The 14150-nt window shown below is 41.2% G+C and overlaps 1 protein-coding gene across 3 annotated transcripts in view; it reads left to right on the top strand.

The window, feature by feature from the left end:
* The window catches only part of BMPER (BMP binding endothelial regulator), a 350399-nt gene that overhangs the window by 144264 nt on the left and 191985 nt on the right, over positions 1-14150 (top strand). For all 3 annotated transcript variants that reach the window (XM_036739450.1, XM_036739448.1, XM_036739449.1), the window contains exon 7: positions 13508-13607. In XM_036739450.1, coding sequence (XP_036595345.1) covers positions 13508-13607 — 100 coding nt within the window. The remainder of the gene's footprint in view (positions 1-13507; positions 13608-14150) is intronic.

Genomic DNA, 14150 nt, shown 5'->3' with positions numbered 1-14150 from the left:
TGTGACCTCTGGTTAACTTGGAGATGCATATAATGGATAGAAAGGATAGAAAGCTAGCCTCCAACCCAGAAAGACTTGGCTTCAAGTCTTGCCTCCAATATAAACTGACTCAGACCCTGGTCAATCCACTTTTCCTCTCAGTGCCCCAGGCAACTCTCTAGGAAGACAAGTTACAGTGAAAGTGCTGACTTGCTTTGATAGGGAGTGTCTGCTCAACCAGGAGTTCCTTACTTCAATGAAATCATGAGTGTGGTCACTGTCCCTAGGGATCAACATTCTTTTGGTGATACCGTGTGATTGTGAACTGTGGAAGACCAAAATCTCCAAAGACTCAAATTTCCAGGTGACCCAGTGAGCTCTGGGCCTCAAGTCAGAAAGACGTGAGTTCCAATCTGATCTCAGACACGTGCTAGCTGTGCGATCCTGAGCAATTCACCTCACTTCTGTCTGCCTCTGTTTCCTTTTCTATAAAATGAGGATAATACTAGTAACTACATATCAGCGTTGTTGTGAGGTAATCATTGTAAAGTGCTTCGTCGTCTTGAAGTGCTATACAAAGGTTAGTTATTATTGTTAACACAACTTGGCCGCAAAGAAGCTAATATATTATAATTTGAGAAGGAAGAAAGCAGTTACAATTGGGAGAATCTGGGAAGGCTTCACTGAGGAGGTGGTATCTTAACCAAGTTTTGAAAGATAGCAAAGATTCTAAAAGGTACCAATCAGAGGGACTCCATTTTGAGTATAAAGGTAGAGAAATGAATGCTGAGTTCAGCAGAAACCTACTAGGACACTTTGGATGAAATGGAGTAGGTGAAGGGGACAAGGATGAGATCAAGCTGGGAAGGAAGGTTAGAGCCACATTAGTTAAGCAGTAGCTTCAGTGCCACTCTGAAGAAATAATTTGTTTAGAGGCAATGAGGAGTCACTGAAGGTTTCTAGGATGGCATGGGATGAACTTCTGATTTTGTTGGCATAGGAAACTCCATGTATGAATGAAAGTTGGCACCATTTCTGCAGCTGAGAGTTTACATAGCTGCCTGCAACTCAGACAGATTAAGTGACTCCTCTGGGATCATGCAGCCAGAATGTGAAAGGGGCAAGACTGGAACCCAGGTTTTCCTGACCTCTAGACCAGCTCTCTATTCACTCTGCAGGAGGATGCTAGGAAAAGCTGAACAACCAGCCCTTTGGGGAAAAAAATGTATGTGATTGTAATTTGCATTATTAACATTTCCTCTATCATTTTCTTAAGTCTAGACAATCAGCAATACAATAAATCAAGCCCTGGTTTGTAGTATTTGCTGATTTCTGAGGTATGAATGCTCACACTGAAAATGAACTATTTCAGCTGGCTCTGGCGCACTCCTGCCATACTAGCACACTCCTGACACAATCTGTCTCCCTTACAACCCCCTGCAATCGGGTTGCATGCTCTTTCTAATCATGTCCCTTGTGGCTTGGGTTCAAGGGGGCCCCTCAACTCCTTCCTAGAGTATAAGGCAATGTCTCATCAGCTACATTCCAACCTTTATTGCCTCTGAAGGTCAATGGAAGTGGTACCCTGATTCCAAGGGAGGACTCAGCTTTGAGTCAAAGGTGTCTTGCCCTATTAATATCTGAAAAGTGATCCACTCAATCTGTGAGCCTTTGGGGACCACTCTTTCCTGGGATCTATTATCTTGAGTGGGCCAGAACATGAGAGGAGAGGTGTGATTTTATCCCCTCCTGCCTCCTTTTCCAAAGAGCTAGAATGTGGTAGATTGGTTATTTACTGTGACGTTGGTTGGGACAACTGAGCATGTTGTCTGGTAACAGATAGTAAGTGGACCTGTAGAAAAGATAGTCATGTGACACAGAGCATTGAACACTGGCCTTGGAGTTAAGAAGACTGGAGTTCACATACTTCTAACATAAGCTATGTAATCCTGGCCAAATTACTTAGCCTCTTGAAGCCTCAGTTTCCTTATCTGCAAAATGAGATTTTACTTGATGGACTTTAAGGTCCATTCTGACTCTAAATCTATGATCCTATGATCCAATGAGGAGGAGATCACAAACAGAGAAGTGGGTAGATGGAGAAAAGGAGAACAGAAAGGTCAGTGTTACCATCCTGGAGTTATGCCCTGGCTTTTCTAGCAATATTGCCAGGTCATCAGGTGGCTCCTTCCCAATCATACAACCCAACATTTTTTATGGCAGAGGCAGTCTTGTAGGCATTAAAAGTGGCTTCATTCATACACCTCCATGGCATTATTTATTTCTTGGCAAGAATAGCTCATCATCCTTGAGAAACGTTGTGTTGGACTGATTGTTCTTTTCAGCCCCCTGGAAGTGAGCCAAGCATTGGGGTTAGATGTATAGCTTTGATGGCTTATATGAGGATGAAAGGTTTGACTTTAATTCAAGTGGTAGAAAAAAGGAAAAAGTAGAAGGGCTTGTTATCATTTTAGGTTATTGAGAAATTTCCCACCATATGCTTCCGTGAAGCATATGAGAATATGAAATATTAACAGGGCTTGCACATGAGGAATTCACTCACTCATTCATTTGTTCATGTATCTATCTACCATCTATCCCTCTATTTATCTGTCTATTTATCCATGCATCATATATCTATCTATCTATCTATCTATCTATCTATCTATCTATCCACTGGTCTGTCCATCAATACATCTAATCTCTATATTGGTCTCCATTTAATCTATATCTATCTATCCATTTTCTTTCTTTCTTTCCTTCCTTCCTTCTTTCTTTCTTCCTTCCTTCCCTTTTCTTTTGTTCTTTCTTTTCCTTTCTTCCTTCCTTCCTTCCTTTCTTTCTTTCTTTCTTTCTTTCTTTCTTTCTTTCTTTCTTTCTTTCTTTCTTTCTTTCTTTCCTTTCCTTCTTTCTGTATTTCTTTTCTTTTCTTTCTTTCTTCCTATCTATCTATTTATCTGTCTGTCATTTCAGGATGGGAACCCCCAGAGATGCTAATTATGGGTCTTGGCACCAACTTCCCTTAGCTGTGGGGCCCTCTCTAAAAGGGAGATAAGATTCCTAGAGTGTGTGGCATGGTGTCACTGTGGACACTTAATGAATGATTTTCAGTTGACCAATTGATTCCTAAACACACGTCACCTAGGTTTCCTTTACTCTGAGCACCTGTTTCCAGGTTTTGGATGAACCCAAATTTGACAGAACTTGTTCTGATCCCCCAAACATAATGTGGGACCTGCACAATGATTCCAGTAGAGCTTCTTCTTCTTCTTCCTCTAAGGAAGAAGTAATGTCTTTATGGGAACTGTGAAGCATGTTGGGGTGTCTGTTGGTCTTATTCCAATCCTTCTTGTGACCTCTCCACCTGCATTCCCAGCTGTTTGTTGACTGAGTTGGAAATCTCTGTTATTGGACTTTTCTGCTTCCCCATTTCCTCCTCTTTCTCCTGTTCTGCAATGGAGACTGTAGCAATGATTTTTCAGATTTTTTCCCTTAAACTCAAAGCCCTTCAATATCATTCACCATTCTTTCTTCCTCTGCTCCAGTCTCTGACAAAGATGGGACCCATCTCCTGATTGAGGCCAACCCCTCTACTGCTGCCTTCAATCCTATCTCTCCTCTTTCCTTTGGCAGCTTACTCCAACATCATTGATTTCCTCTTTCTAGTATCCATGCACTCTTTATCTACTCTCTCCTTCCCTGCTGCTAACATTCTCAAGTCTCATTACTCAAAAACAACCTTGTCTTGACCATGTGACCTCTTCTTATGTCACTCTTTCTTGGGTAGCTAGGTGGTGCTGGTAGAGTTGGAGTAAGAAAAGCTTGGGTTCAAGTGCTGCCTTTAACACTTGCTAGTTGTGTGACCCTGTGCGAGTCAGGTAACCTCAGGGGGAGCATAAGCCAAAAAGAATATATTGTGAGAATCCCCCAAGTTTGAAACCAGTTCGTGTACAACCCAATGAGTCAGTTAGACTACAAAACTTTGTTAAGCGTTTACCATATACCTGACACTACCTTAATAAGTGCTAAGTTAACAAATATAAGCAGAGAGAAAGATGATCCTAGCCTTGCCCTCAAGGAATTTAAATTCTAATTGGTCAAGAGGAGATAGTTCATAAAAGGGAAATAAAAGAGGGGGACATTGACAAGAGGAGAGAAGATACGAGAGTCAAAAGGAGTGTCAAAGGCCACTAGAGGAATGGCAGGATGGTCATCCTGGGCTCTTCTCCAAAACAGAGGCCATGGGAGGAAACCACCAATGAGGTGAAAGCAGGGGCAAAGGGTTATTCCACAATGAAAAGGCCACAAGGGATGGGGGAGAATTCTGGAGTAAGAAGGGAGAAGGGAAGAAGTATTAAGCACCTACTATGTATATTGTGCTGAGTAATTTACAAATATCATGTTATTTGATTTTTACAATTATCCTATGAGGTAGGTGCTATTATAAACCCCCTCCCCATTTTACAGAAGAGGAAACTGAGATAAAAAGAGGTTAAGTGTCCTGTCCAAGGTCACACAGGTACTAAGTGTCCTAGGTCAGATTGGAACTCAGGTCTTCCTGACTCCATGCCCAGAGGTCTATCCATTGCACCACCTACCTGCCTAGATGAGAAGGCAGCTGAGTCATAGTGGAGAAATATGGAGATTCAAAGCCACGCTTAGTGGGGAGAGCCCAGAGCTTCAGTTTTGGGCCATGGATTATACCACGATCTTATGAAAATTACATTAGGGTAAGATGGTGGATACAAAGTTGACTAGTAGGTTGAAGAATCTGAAGATTATCTTGCCAAAATGGGTGCCTGTTGTATGATTTGGAAGAGGAGTATGACACAATGAAAGTGTGTTTGGGGAAGCTTGATCTGGCGGGTGTGTGTGTGTGTGTGTGTGTGTGTGTGTGTTTGTGTAGAATAGGCTAGATGTGGAGTAGGGTGGGTGGACAAAGAGAATGATTAGAGACAAGAAAACAATTTGGCTATTTCAATAATCCTGGTTTGAAGTGATAGATCCTGAATCAATATGATGATAGCAGTTATATTTGCTCTTCATGGGTTCACATCCATGTTCACAGTGTACCCTCAAACTTGGTTTTGCTGTGGAGAGGAAAGTGGTTGAGTTTAATCCCTAAAATGGGTGGTGAGCAGCAGTGGGGTCACAGGAGGGCCTCCCCTTTCTTTGCAGGCATTAATTAGGATTCAGTCTTCCTGCTTGGGTTATGCCACGATACTGGGACCCAAACAAAATAAAACCCAACCAAGCCCGGGAACCCAAATTGGAGCTCAGATTACTTTGACCGACTCTTGGGGAATACACAGTGCAGTTGTATTAAGTATGCAGAATTTGCTCTTTGACCTGGTTGTAAAGAAACTTACAGGAGTGTATGCAATCTGCTGCCAGTTTTCCAGGGTGTTGGACAAGTTAATTCCTTTGCAATCATGAATTTTTTTCTTTCTAATTTAAAAATATGCTTCAAAAAATAAATGCTATTCCAACAAGAACAGAATTTGTCAGTGAAGAGAATGTGTTCTCTGTGAGCCTGAGGGTAGCCAGTCTATGGGCGGCCTCATATGCCCTAAGATTTCAAGCTTTTAGCAAAGTTCTTTGCAGCCATGTTTGTCTTGGCGGGGCTGGGGCCAAGGTGGGGGTGTGGGAGCAGGAGAAATAGAACAAATGGGGCTGTAAAAGTGATCCTGGGGTTCGGTTGGGTTTCTTTTCTGGCTTTTGTGTTCTGTAGGTCATCTTGGTGCAAGCCTCAGCTTCTGACCTTTCTGAATCCGCTGAGAGGGCTCTCACTTCAAGATTATGCACTTGGGTTGAAGGAGGCAAGTGGAGGGAGGCCAGGAGGTCTTGGGATTTCTACTTGTCCTGGAGGGCCCTGCTGAGCCCAGTGTGACTAGAGGGTGGGATGGTGGCATTGGCTTCCAGATTTCTGGTCCTGCCGAGACACAGTCTAGAGAAGGGATTGTAGGGAGTCAGGAAGGCCTACATAAAATCCATCACCAGTTTCATAATTATTGTTGGTAGCCAGCAAGGGGACGGGAGAACAGATGAGTCATAGTGCCAAGAGAAGGACAAAAGTGGAGTGTTCTGGGGGATCCTGGGAGTGAACAGTAACATTTCTGGGTCTCAGTTTGCTCACCAGTGAAATTTTGGGGTTGCAACAGATGACCTGAGGTCCCTTCCAGCTCCGTCTGTGGGGCTTGGGTGACATGTTGAATGAGTGGTCCGGCCAATGATGAGTTCAGAGGAAGAGGAGGGCACTGTGAGCTGGTGTGGTCATGGCAGAAGAAGTGATATTTGAGCTGGCAGCTAGGTGGTACAGTGGATGGAGGGCTGGGCTTGGGTTCTGGAAGTACAAACCCCACCTAAGATGATGCTAGCTGTGTGACACTGGGCAAGCCCATTAACCTCTGTTTGTCTCAGTTTCCTCAATATCCTCAATAATGAGGATAATCATAGCACCTTCCAGGGCTGTTGTGAGGATCGAATGAGATGACATCTGGAAAGTCTAAGCACAGTGCCTGGCACGGAGTATTCACTACATAAATGCTAACTACATTACTGGAAGAGAGGGTGGGATATAGTCCTATGGGAAGGACATTTCACGTGGTGGTGCTCACAATTAGATAATCATGGTTCCTACCTCTCAAGGTTGTTGTGTGGATCAAGTCAAATAACATTTGTAAAGTCAGCACAGTGCCTGCCATATTGTTGGTGCTTAATAAATGCTCATTCCCTTCCCTTTCCCCCACTGTGAGCAAATGAATGAAAGGGGACTATACATTGTATAGCCTTGGTAATGGGTTAGTAGAATGCTCACGGTGCAGTGGGAGCTGGCTGACTGTCCAGCCAACCTCATCCATTGGAGCTATTCTATCTTTGAATCTCCCCTGCTACTGACATCATCTTCCTGCCTTCCCACGTTCTCTCCATATGGAGGGGCAGACATGGGATCTTCCATTCAGAAATAATATTTTGTGTTGACTTCATATATGCATATATACAGTCACATACATGCAAAAAATATGATATCTTCCCCATAGAATATGGGAGCTCCTCGTAGACAGAGATTGTTTTGTTTCTGTCTTCATATTTCTGGCCTTCTTCATGGCAGGGGAGAGGGGGAGGTGGCAGTGCTTAATAAATGTTTGATTGACTTGTGTTTTTCTCTATCAAGAGTACAGCATCAGGGATGTTTTTGCAAGGTCTGTGGTGCTACCTGGTGCCCTCTAGTCCACTCAGGCCTTGACCTAAGGGAGCTTATGATTGAGGAGTTCTAGGTTAAGGAACAGGAAAATATGGCCTGCCCTGGAGGAGGATTGGTTCCATTGAGGACCCTGTCGCTGTAGAGTCATTTCATTTCCTTCCCCATCTGGTTCCACAAGTCCTGAGTAGGGGCAGTTTACCTAGTTGTAATTGGGCTACTTACACTTCAAACAATGACAAAGATAACAACAATATTTCCTTCCATCCAATTCACCCTAGCCATTCCATAGCATTTACGTAGGGATAGGGCTTTCCTTTCTTTATTGGTTATTTGAAGTGGTGCTGAGCGGGCTTAATACACTTTGGATACTTGGAATGAGAAGCCTGGCTTTTCCTCAGATTTTAATTTAATTGGACTTCTCCAAAGATGCAAGGTTTTCATATAAAATCTGACAAAAGAGTGATCTTATCCCAGGCAAAGTCACCTTATTGTGGGATCCTGGGTCTAGAGTTAGAAGGAGATCTCAGAGGCCATCTGCTCCAACCAGCTCATTTTACCAATGAGGAAACTGAGACCCAGGGAGGCCAAATGACTTGTCAATAGTCATACAGGTATTGTCAGAGCCAGAATTTAAACCCATGTCCTCTGACTTTAACGTCAGTGATCTATTATTGTACTGTATTACCTCCTCTTGATTAGAGTCAGAGATCTGTGATTGAATTAGGGAGTCAGGAAGGCCTACATGGGCCCATGCCATTACAGGCAAGTTAATATATGGGCCTACTATGGCCATCTCCTTCAGAGAACTGCCCAATTTGCCAAAAGATAGTTGTTAGCTATTGTAAGGATTCCAGTGGTCCCCTAGATCCCAGCCGTGAATTTTCTGAGATGCTTTAGTACAGGGCCATCTTCACGTATGAGGAACATCTTCTATTGGGGGCCCCTGTCTCTCAGTCATAAGAGTTAGACCTTTGTTTTCTGATTAGAACAAAAGATCTTATACATATATCCATGCTTAGACCACAACACCTGCCATTTTGTTAGTATGTCCTGAGAATGTCTTGGAGACACTCAGTGGAAAAAAGAATGAGCCACTACCTTTACAGTCAGATAATTTCTTTCTTGAGGGTGGCCACTTCAAGGTGACAACAGAGGCTAGCATTGTCCAGCTCTATTCAGAAATCAGCTTCCCCTTTCCTCTGGTTCTTAGCCCAACTGCTTCATGCAGAAGCTTGGCAAGGTCAGCTCGTAAAAACCATAAAAAAGCATGCACAGATTCACAGGTGATCCAGCCCAGACCCTGAGAGAGGGGGCAGGGTGGTATAGAGTTTAAGCCTCAGTTCCTGATATGAATTGATTCACAGAAGAGGTCATGGGGTGCCATGAAGTGTCATAGGCAGAGGATGCTGAATGTCTGTCACACACCTGGGTCATTCATTTCTAGTCTGCCCATGAGGGACTTATTTATCTGGGTCTGTCAGTTGGCACCTGGTAGTACCTGATAGCTGATTTTGGTAGATCCAAAATAATTAAAAACAGTCCTTAGCAGTAGTTTAGAACTAGCTTTAGCAGTATGGGGAAAGAGCATTATTGAGGCTCACAAAGATGAGAAATATTAAGAAGAAACAACATTCCACCCAGGAATGAGATCATACTTAGGATACTGAAGTCTCATGATTTTAGTCTTCAAGATATATTGTTTTGTAACCTGTATAAATAATCTACAATATCTTTACTGACCTAAAAAAAACTTGAAAGTTTTTGCAGAGGAAGGAAAACTGGTTTTGGTCACATTTTTTTATTTCTCATCTAATCATAGAAACTTTATAGTAGATGAAACAATGGAATTAGTAAATTAAGTAAGAAATGCTAGTCAGCACAAGTATTGATTAAGCACCCACTGTGTGCCAAGCACTTTGCCAAATGCTGGGGTACAAAGGAAGGCAAAAAATAAACAACTCAGTCTCTGTTCTGAAGAAACAATATATATGTATATATGTATGGGAAAAATAGAAAATAATCAACAGAGAGGAGACACTAGTCAATGGTAGTTTGGGAAAGGCTTCATGTAGTAGGAATATTTTTAGCTAGGATTTGAAGGAAGCCAGGGAAGCCAGGTGACAGATATGGGGAGGGAGAGCATTCTGGGCATGGGGGACAGCCAATGAAAATGCCTGGTTTGGAAAGATGGGATGTCTTATTTGGGGAAACTGCAAGGAAACCATTATCACTGGATTATAGGGTACACGGGGAGGAGTAAGGCAAAAGAAGACTAGAAAGTTAGAAAGGGGATAGATTATGAAGAAGGGCTTTGAATGTTAAATGGAGGATTTTGTATTTGATCCTGGAGGCAATAGAGAGCTAATGAAGTTTATTGAGTATGGGAGTGATGTGGTCAGACCTGTGTTTTAATGACTGGATGGAGGATGCATTGGAGTGGGGAGAGTTTTGGGGCAGGCAGACCACCCCCAGAAGTTATTGTAATAGTCTAGGTGTGAGGTGATGAGGGCCTGCACCAGAGAAGGGGCAGTGTCAGAGGAGAGAAGGGGGCATATTTGAGAGATGTTGCAAAGGTGAAATTGACAGGTCTTGGTGCCATATTGGTTATGAGAGGTGAGAGAGGGTGAGGAATCCAGGATGACTTCTAGGTTGTGAGCCTGAGGCACTGGAAGGATTGTGTTGCCCTCTGCAGTAATAGGGAAGGTGTGTGGGGGGAGGATTTGGGGTGAAAGATAATCAGATCCATTTTGGATATTTAAGGTATCCACAGGGTATCAGGGTAGTAAAATAAAAGGACAGTCAACTTTCACCTTCCACTCCAATTCTTCTGTTTCCTCTCTTTCTGATCCTGATGCTCACACTCATACATAAACACCCACACATACAAGTCAATATTCTACACAGGCAATACAGATCATCCCAGTTCCAGATTAGCCAAGATAATGTTTATAAAGTACTTATCGTAGTGCTAGGAACATAGTAGGTACTTAATTAATGTTTATTCCCTTCCTTTCCCAGGTGTTTAAACCCACTAGTGTCAGTGTCAAGGTTGGAAGGAGAAAGACTTGTCACATGCCTCTTTCCTTTTAAAAATTGAGGGGTTATTTCACTTTCACCATCTCCTGATTTTGGCCTCCATCTGCATTCATTTGGTAGTTATGGGGGGAAAGATTTCACTGATCATAGATATGGTGTAGAATTTGGAATCAGGTTCTATCAAACATTTAGAGAACAATTAATTTCAATAATATATAGACTATTTGGCAAAACAGGCAAAGAAAGAGTCCTACCAAATTCTTTTCGAAACACAAATATGGTACTGATACCTAAACCTGGAAGAGCCAAAACAGAGAAAGAAAATTATAGACCAATTTCCCTAATGAATATAGAGGCAGACATTTTAAATAAAATATTAGCAAAAAGATTACAGGAATTTATCATGAGAATAATACAATTTGATCAGGTAGGATTTATACTAGGATTGCAGGGCTGGTTCAATATTAGGAAAAGTATTAGCATAATTGATCAAATCAACAGCAAAGCTAACAGAAATCATATGATTATCTCAATAGATGCAAAAAAAGCTTTTGACAAAATACAGCATCCATTCCTATTGAAAACACTGGAGAGCATAGGAATAAATGGAGCCTTCCTTAAAATGATAAGTAGCATCTACCTAAAACCATCAGTAAGCATTATATGTAATGGAGATAAGCTAGATGAATTTCCAATAAGATTGGGGGTGAAACAAGGATGTCCATTATCACCACTGTTATTCAATATGATACAAGAAATGTTAGCTTTAGCAATAAGAGAAGATAAAGAAACTGAAGGAATTAGAATAGGCAAAGAAGAAACTAAGTTATCACTCTTTGCAGATGATATGATGATATACTTAGAGAATCCTAGAGAGTCAAGTAAAAACACTACTTGAAATAATAAATAACTTTAGCAAGTCGTAGGATATAAAATAAACCCACATAAATCATCTGCATTTCTATATATTACTAACAAAGCCCAACAGCAAGAGATAGAAAGAGAAATTCCATTTAAAGTTACTGTAGATATTATAAAATATCTGGGAACCTACCTGCCAAGACAAACCCAGGAACAATATGAATACAATTACAAAATACTTTTCATACAAATAAAGTCAGATATAAATAATTGGAAAAACAGCAGTTGCTCATGGGTAGGCTGAACTAATATAATAAAAATGACAATTTTAACTAAATTAATTTACTTATTCAGTGCCATACCAAACTACCAAAAATTATTTTGCGTAACTGGATAAAATAATAACAAAATTCATCTGGAAGAACAAAAGGTCCAGAATATCAAGGGAATAAATGAAAAGAAATGCTAGGGAGGGTAGTCTAGCCATACTAGATCTTAAATTGTATTATAAAGCAGCTCTCATCAAAACCACTTGGTACTGGCTAAGAAATAGCAAAGTACATCAGGGGAATAGGTTAGATACACAAGACACAGTAGTCAATGATTATAGCAATCTACTGTTTGATAAACCCAAAGACCCTAGCTTCTGGGATGAGAACTCACTATTGGACAAGAACTGCTGGGAAAACTGGAAAATAATCTGGCAGAAACTGAGCATAGACCAATGTCTGACACCTTATACCAGAATATAGTCCAAATGGGTAGATGATCTAGGTATAAAGGCTAATACTATAAGCAAATAAGGGGAGCAAGGAATAGTTTGTCAGATTTATGTGGAATGGAGGAATTTATGACCAAACAAGAGATAAGGATAGTTATGAAATGCAAAATGGATAATTTTGATTACATTAAATTGAAAAGTTTTTGCACAAACAAATGCAACCAAGATCAGGAGGGAAGCAGAAAACTGGTAAAGAATTTTTACAGTTAGTGTCTCTGATAAAGGCCTCATTTCTAAAATATATAGAGAACTGATTCAAATTTATAAGAATACAAGTCATTCCCCAATTGATAAATGGTCAAAGGAAATGAACAGGCAGTTTTCAGAGGAATAAATTAAAGCTATCTATAGTCATGAAAAAATGCTCTAAATTGCTATTGATTAGAAAGATGCAAATCAAAATAACTCTTAGGTACCACGTCCCACCTGTCAGATTGGCTAAATTGACAAAACAGGAAAATGATAAATGTTGGAGAAGATGTGGGAAAGTTGGAATGCTAATTCATTGTTGGTGGAGTTGTGAGCTGATCCATCCATTCTGGAGGGCAATTTGGAACTATGCCCAAAGGGCTATAAAAATGTGCATACTCTTTGACCCAGCAATACTGCTTTTAGGACTGTATCCCAAAAAGATCATAAAAATGGGAAAAGGACCCACATGTACAAAATTATTTATAGCAGCTCTTCTTGTGGTGGCCAAGAACTGGAAATCAAGGGGATGCCCATCAATTGGGAAATGGCTGAACAAGTTGTGGTACATGAATGCAATGGAATACTATTGTGCTATGAGAAATGATGAGCAGGTGGACTTCAGGAAAACGTGGAAAGACTTACATGAACTTACACTGAGTGAAGTGAGCAGGACCAGGAGAACATTGTACACAGTAACAGCCACAGTGTGTGAGGACTGATTCTGATAGACTTAGTTAGCCCTCCTTGGCAATGCAAGGACCTAACACTTTTCCAAAGGACTCATGATGGAAAATGCCATCCACATCCAGAGAAAGAACTATGGAGTCAGAACGCAGAGTGAAGCAGACTAATTTCTCTTTTATTTTATTTTCTTTCTCATGGTCTCTCCCATTCATTATAATTCTAATATGCAACATGACTAATGTGAAAATGTATTTAATAGGAATGTATGTGTAGAGCCCTTATTGGATTGCATACTGTCTTGGGGAGGGAGGGAGGGGGAGACAATTTAAAACTTATGGAAATGAATGTTGAAAACTGAAAATAAATAAAGTAAATATTAAAAATAAGAATTTGGAATTAGGAAGATCTGGGTTCTAGTACCATCTCTGACATTTCCTAGCTGTGTGACCCTGTTAAAATCATTTAATTTTCTTAGCCTCAGGCAAATCCCTGGAAATTATTCTTGGAGTCATAGACTCCATGGAGTTTCATGCTCTATTTGTGGAGTGAGGTACCATACTGGGAGTCCCCTAAACTGATGAAATCACAGATGAACAAATACATGAATCAGAGAGTGATTGAATGAAAAAGCATTTATTAAAAATGCTTAACTATTCTCATATTGAACAGTCTTCACTGCCAGGCACTCTGCTGTGATACAGTTAGAGATGCTCTGAACTTATCTCTCAGATGTGTTTTTGATTTTTTAATGAAGTCTGTTTTCTCTTTAGGGAGGTCAGACACAGTGCGTGAGAGAAGTCTGCCCCATTCTGTCATGTCCTGAGCACCTGAGTCAAACTCCACCAGGACAGTGTTGCCCCAGATGTGTAGGTGAGTGACATTCTTGTACATTGAGAAGGTTCTAACCCTCCTGGCCACCTCCCCCTGTCTTTCTATGTTCTTTACCAGCCACCTGGTACACACAGTACATTGCCTGCTTGAGAAGCTTGGTTCCAGTTTGTCCTTGGTGTTCTGTTAGGCTCAGTCAAATTGACTCAGTTTACAATTTGAGGATCAGCTGCTTGAATGTTTCAGATAAGAGATATGTAACCAAAAGACAAATAAGGATGATTTTCGTGAAGGCTCCTGAATATGGCTTCCTATCTGAAAGACTATCCTGTCAAAATGGCTTTCCTTTGCATGATATGGCTTCACGGGTTGTGCAGCCAAGAGGACAGGTGACCAGGGAACATCCACACCATGGTCATGGCGCTGCTCACGGATCCATGGACCTGTGGGGGGACAAATGTTCCCAGCACAATTAATTGTGAGCCACAGTCATAGCAATAGCGTCACTGCTAGTAACATGGAGGATGAGAGTGAGAGGTATCATGGCATAGTGGATGGAGAGGTGGCCTGAAAGCCAGGAAGTTC

Source organism: Trichosurus vulpecula, chromosome 9 (assembly GCF_011100635.1).
Source record: "Trichosurus vulpecula isolate mTriVul1 chromosome 9, mTriVul1.pri, whole genome shotgun sequence".
NCBI lineage: Eukaryota > Metazoa > Chordata > Mammalia > Diprotodontia > Phalangeridae > Trichosurus > Trichosurus vulpecula.
Note: the sequence above shows the minus strand (reverse complement) of the source record. Positions and strands in the feature narration are given on the sequence as shown.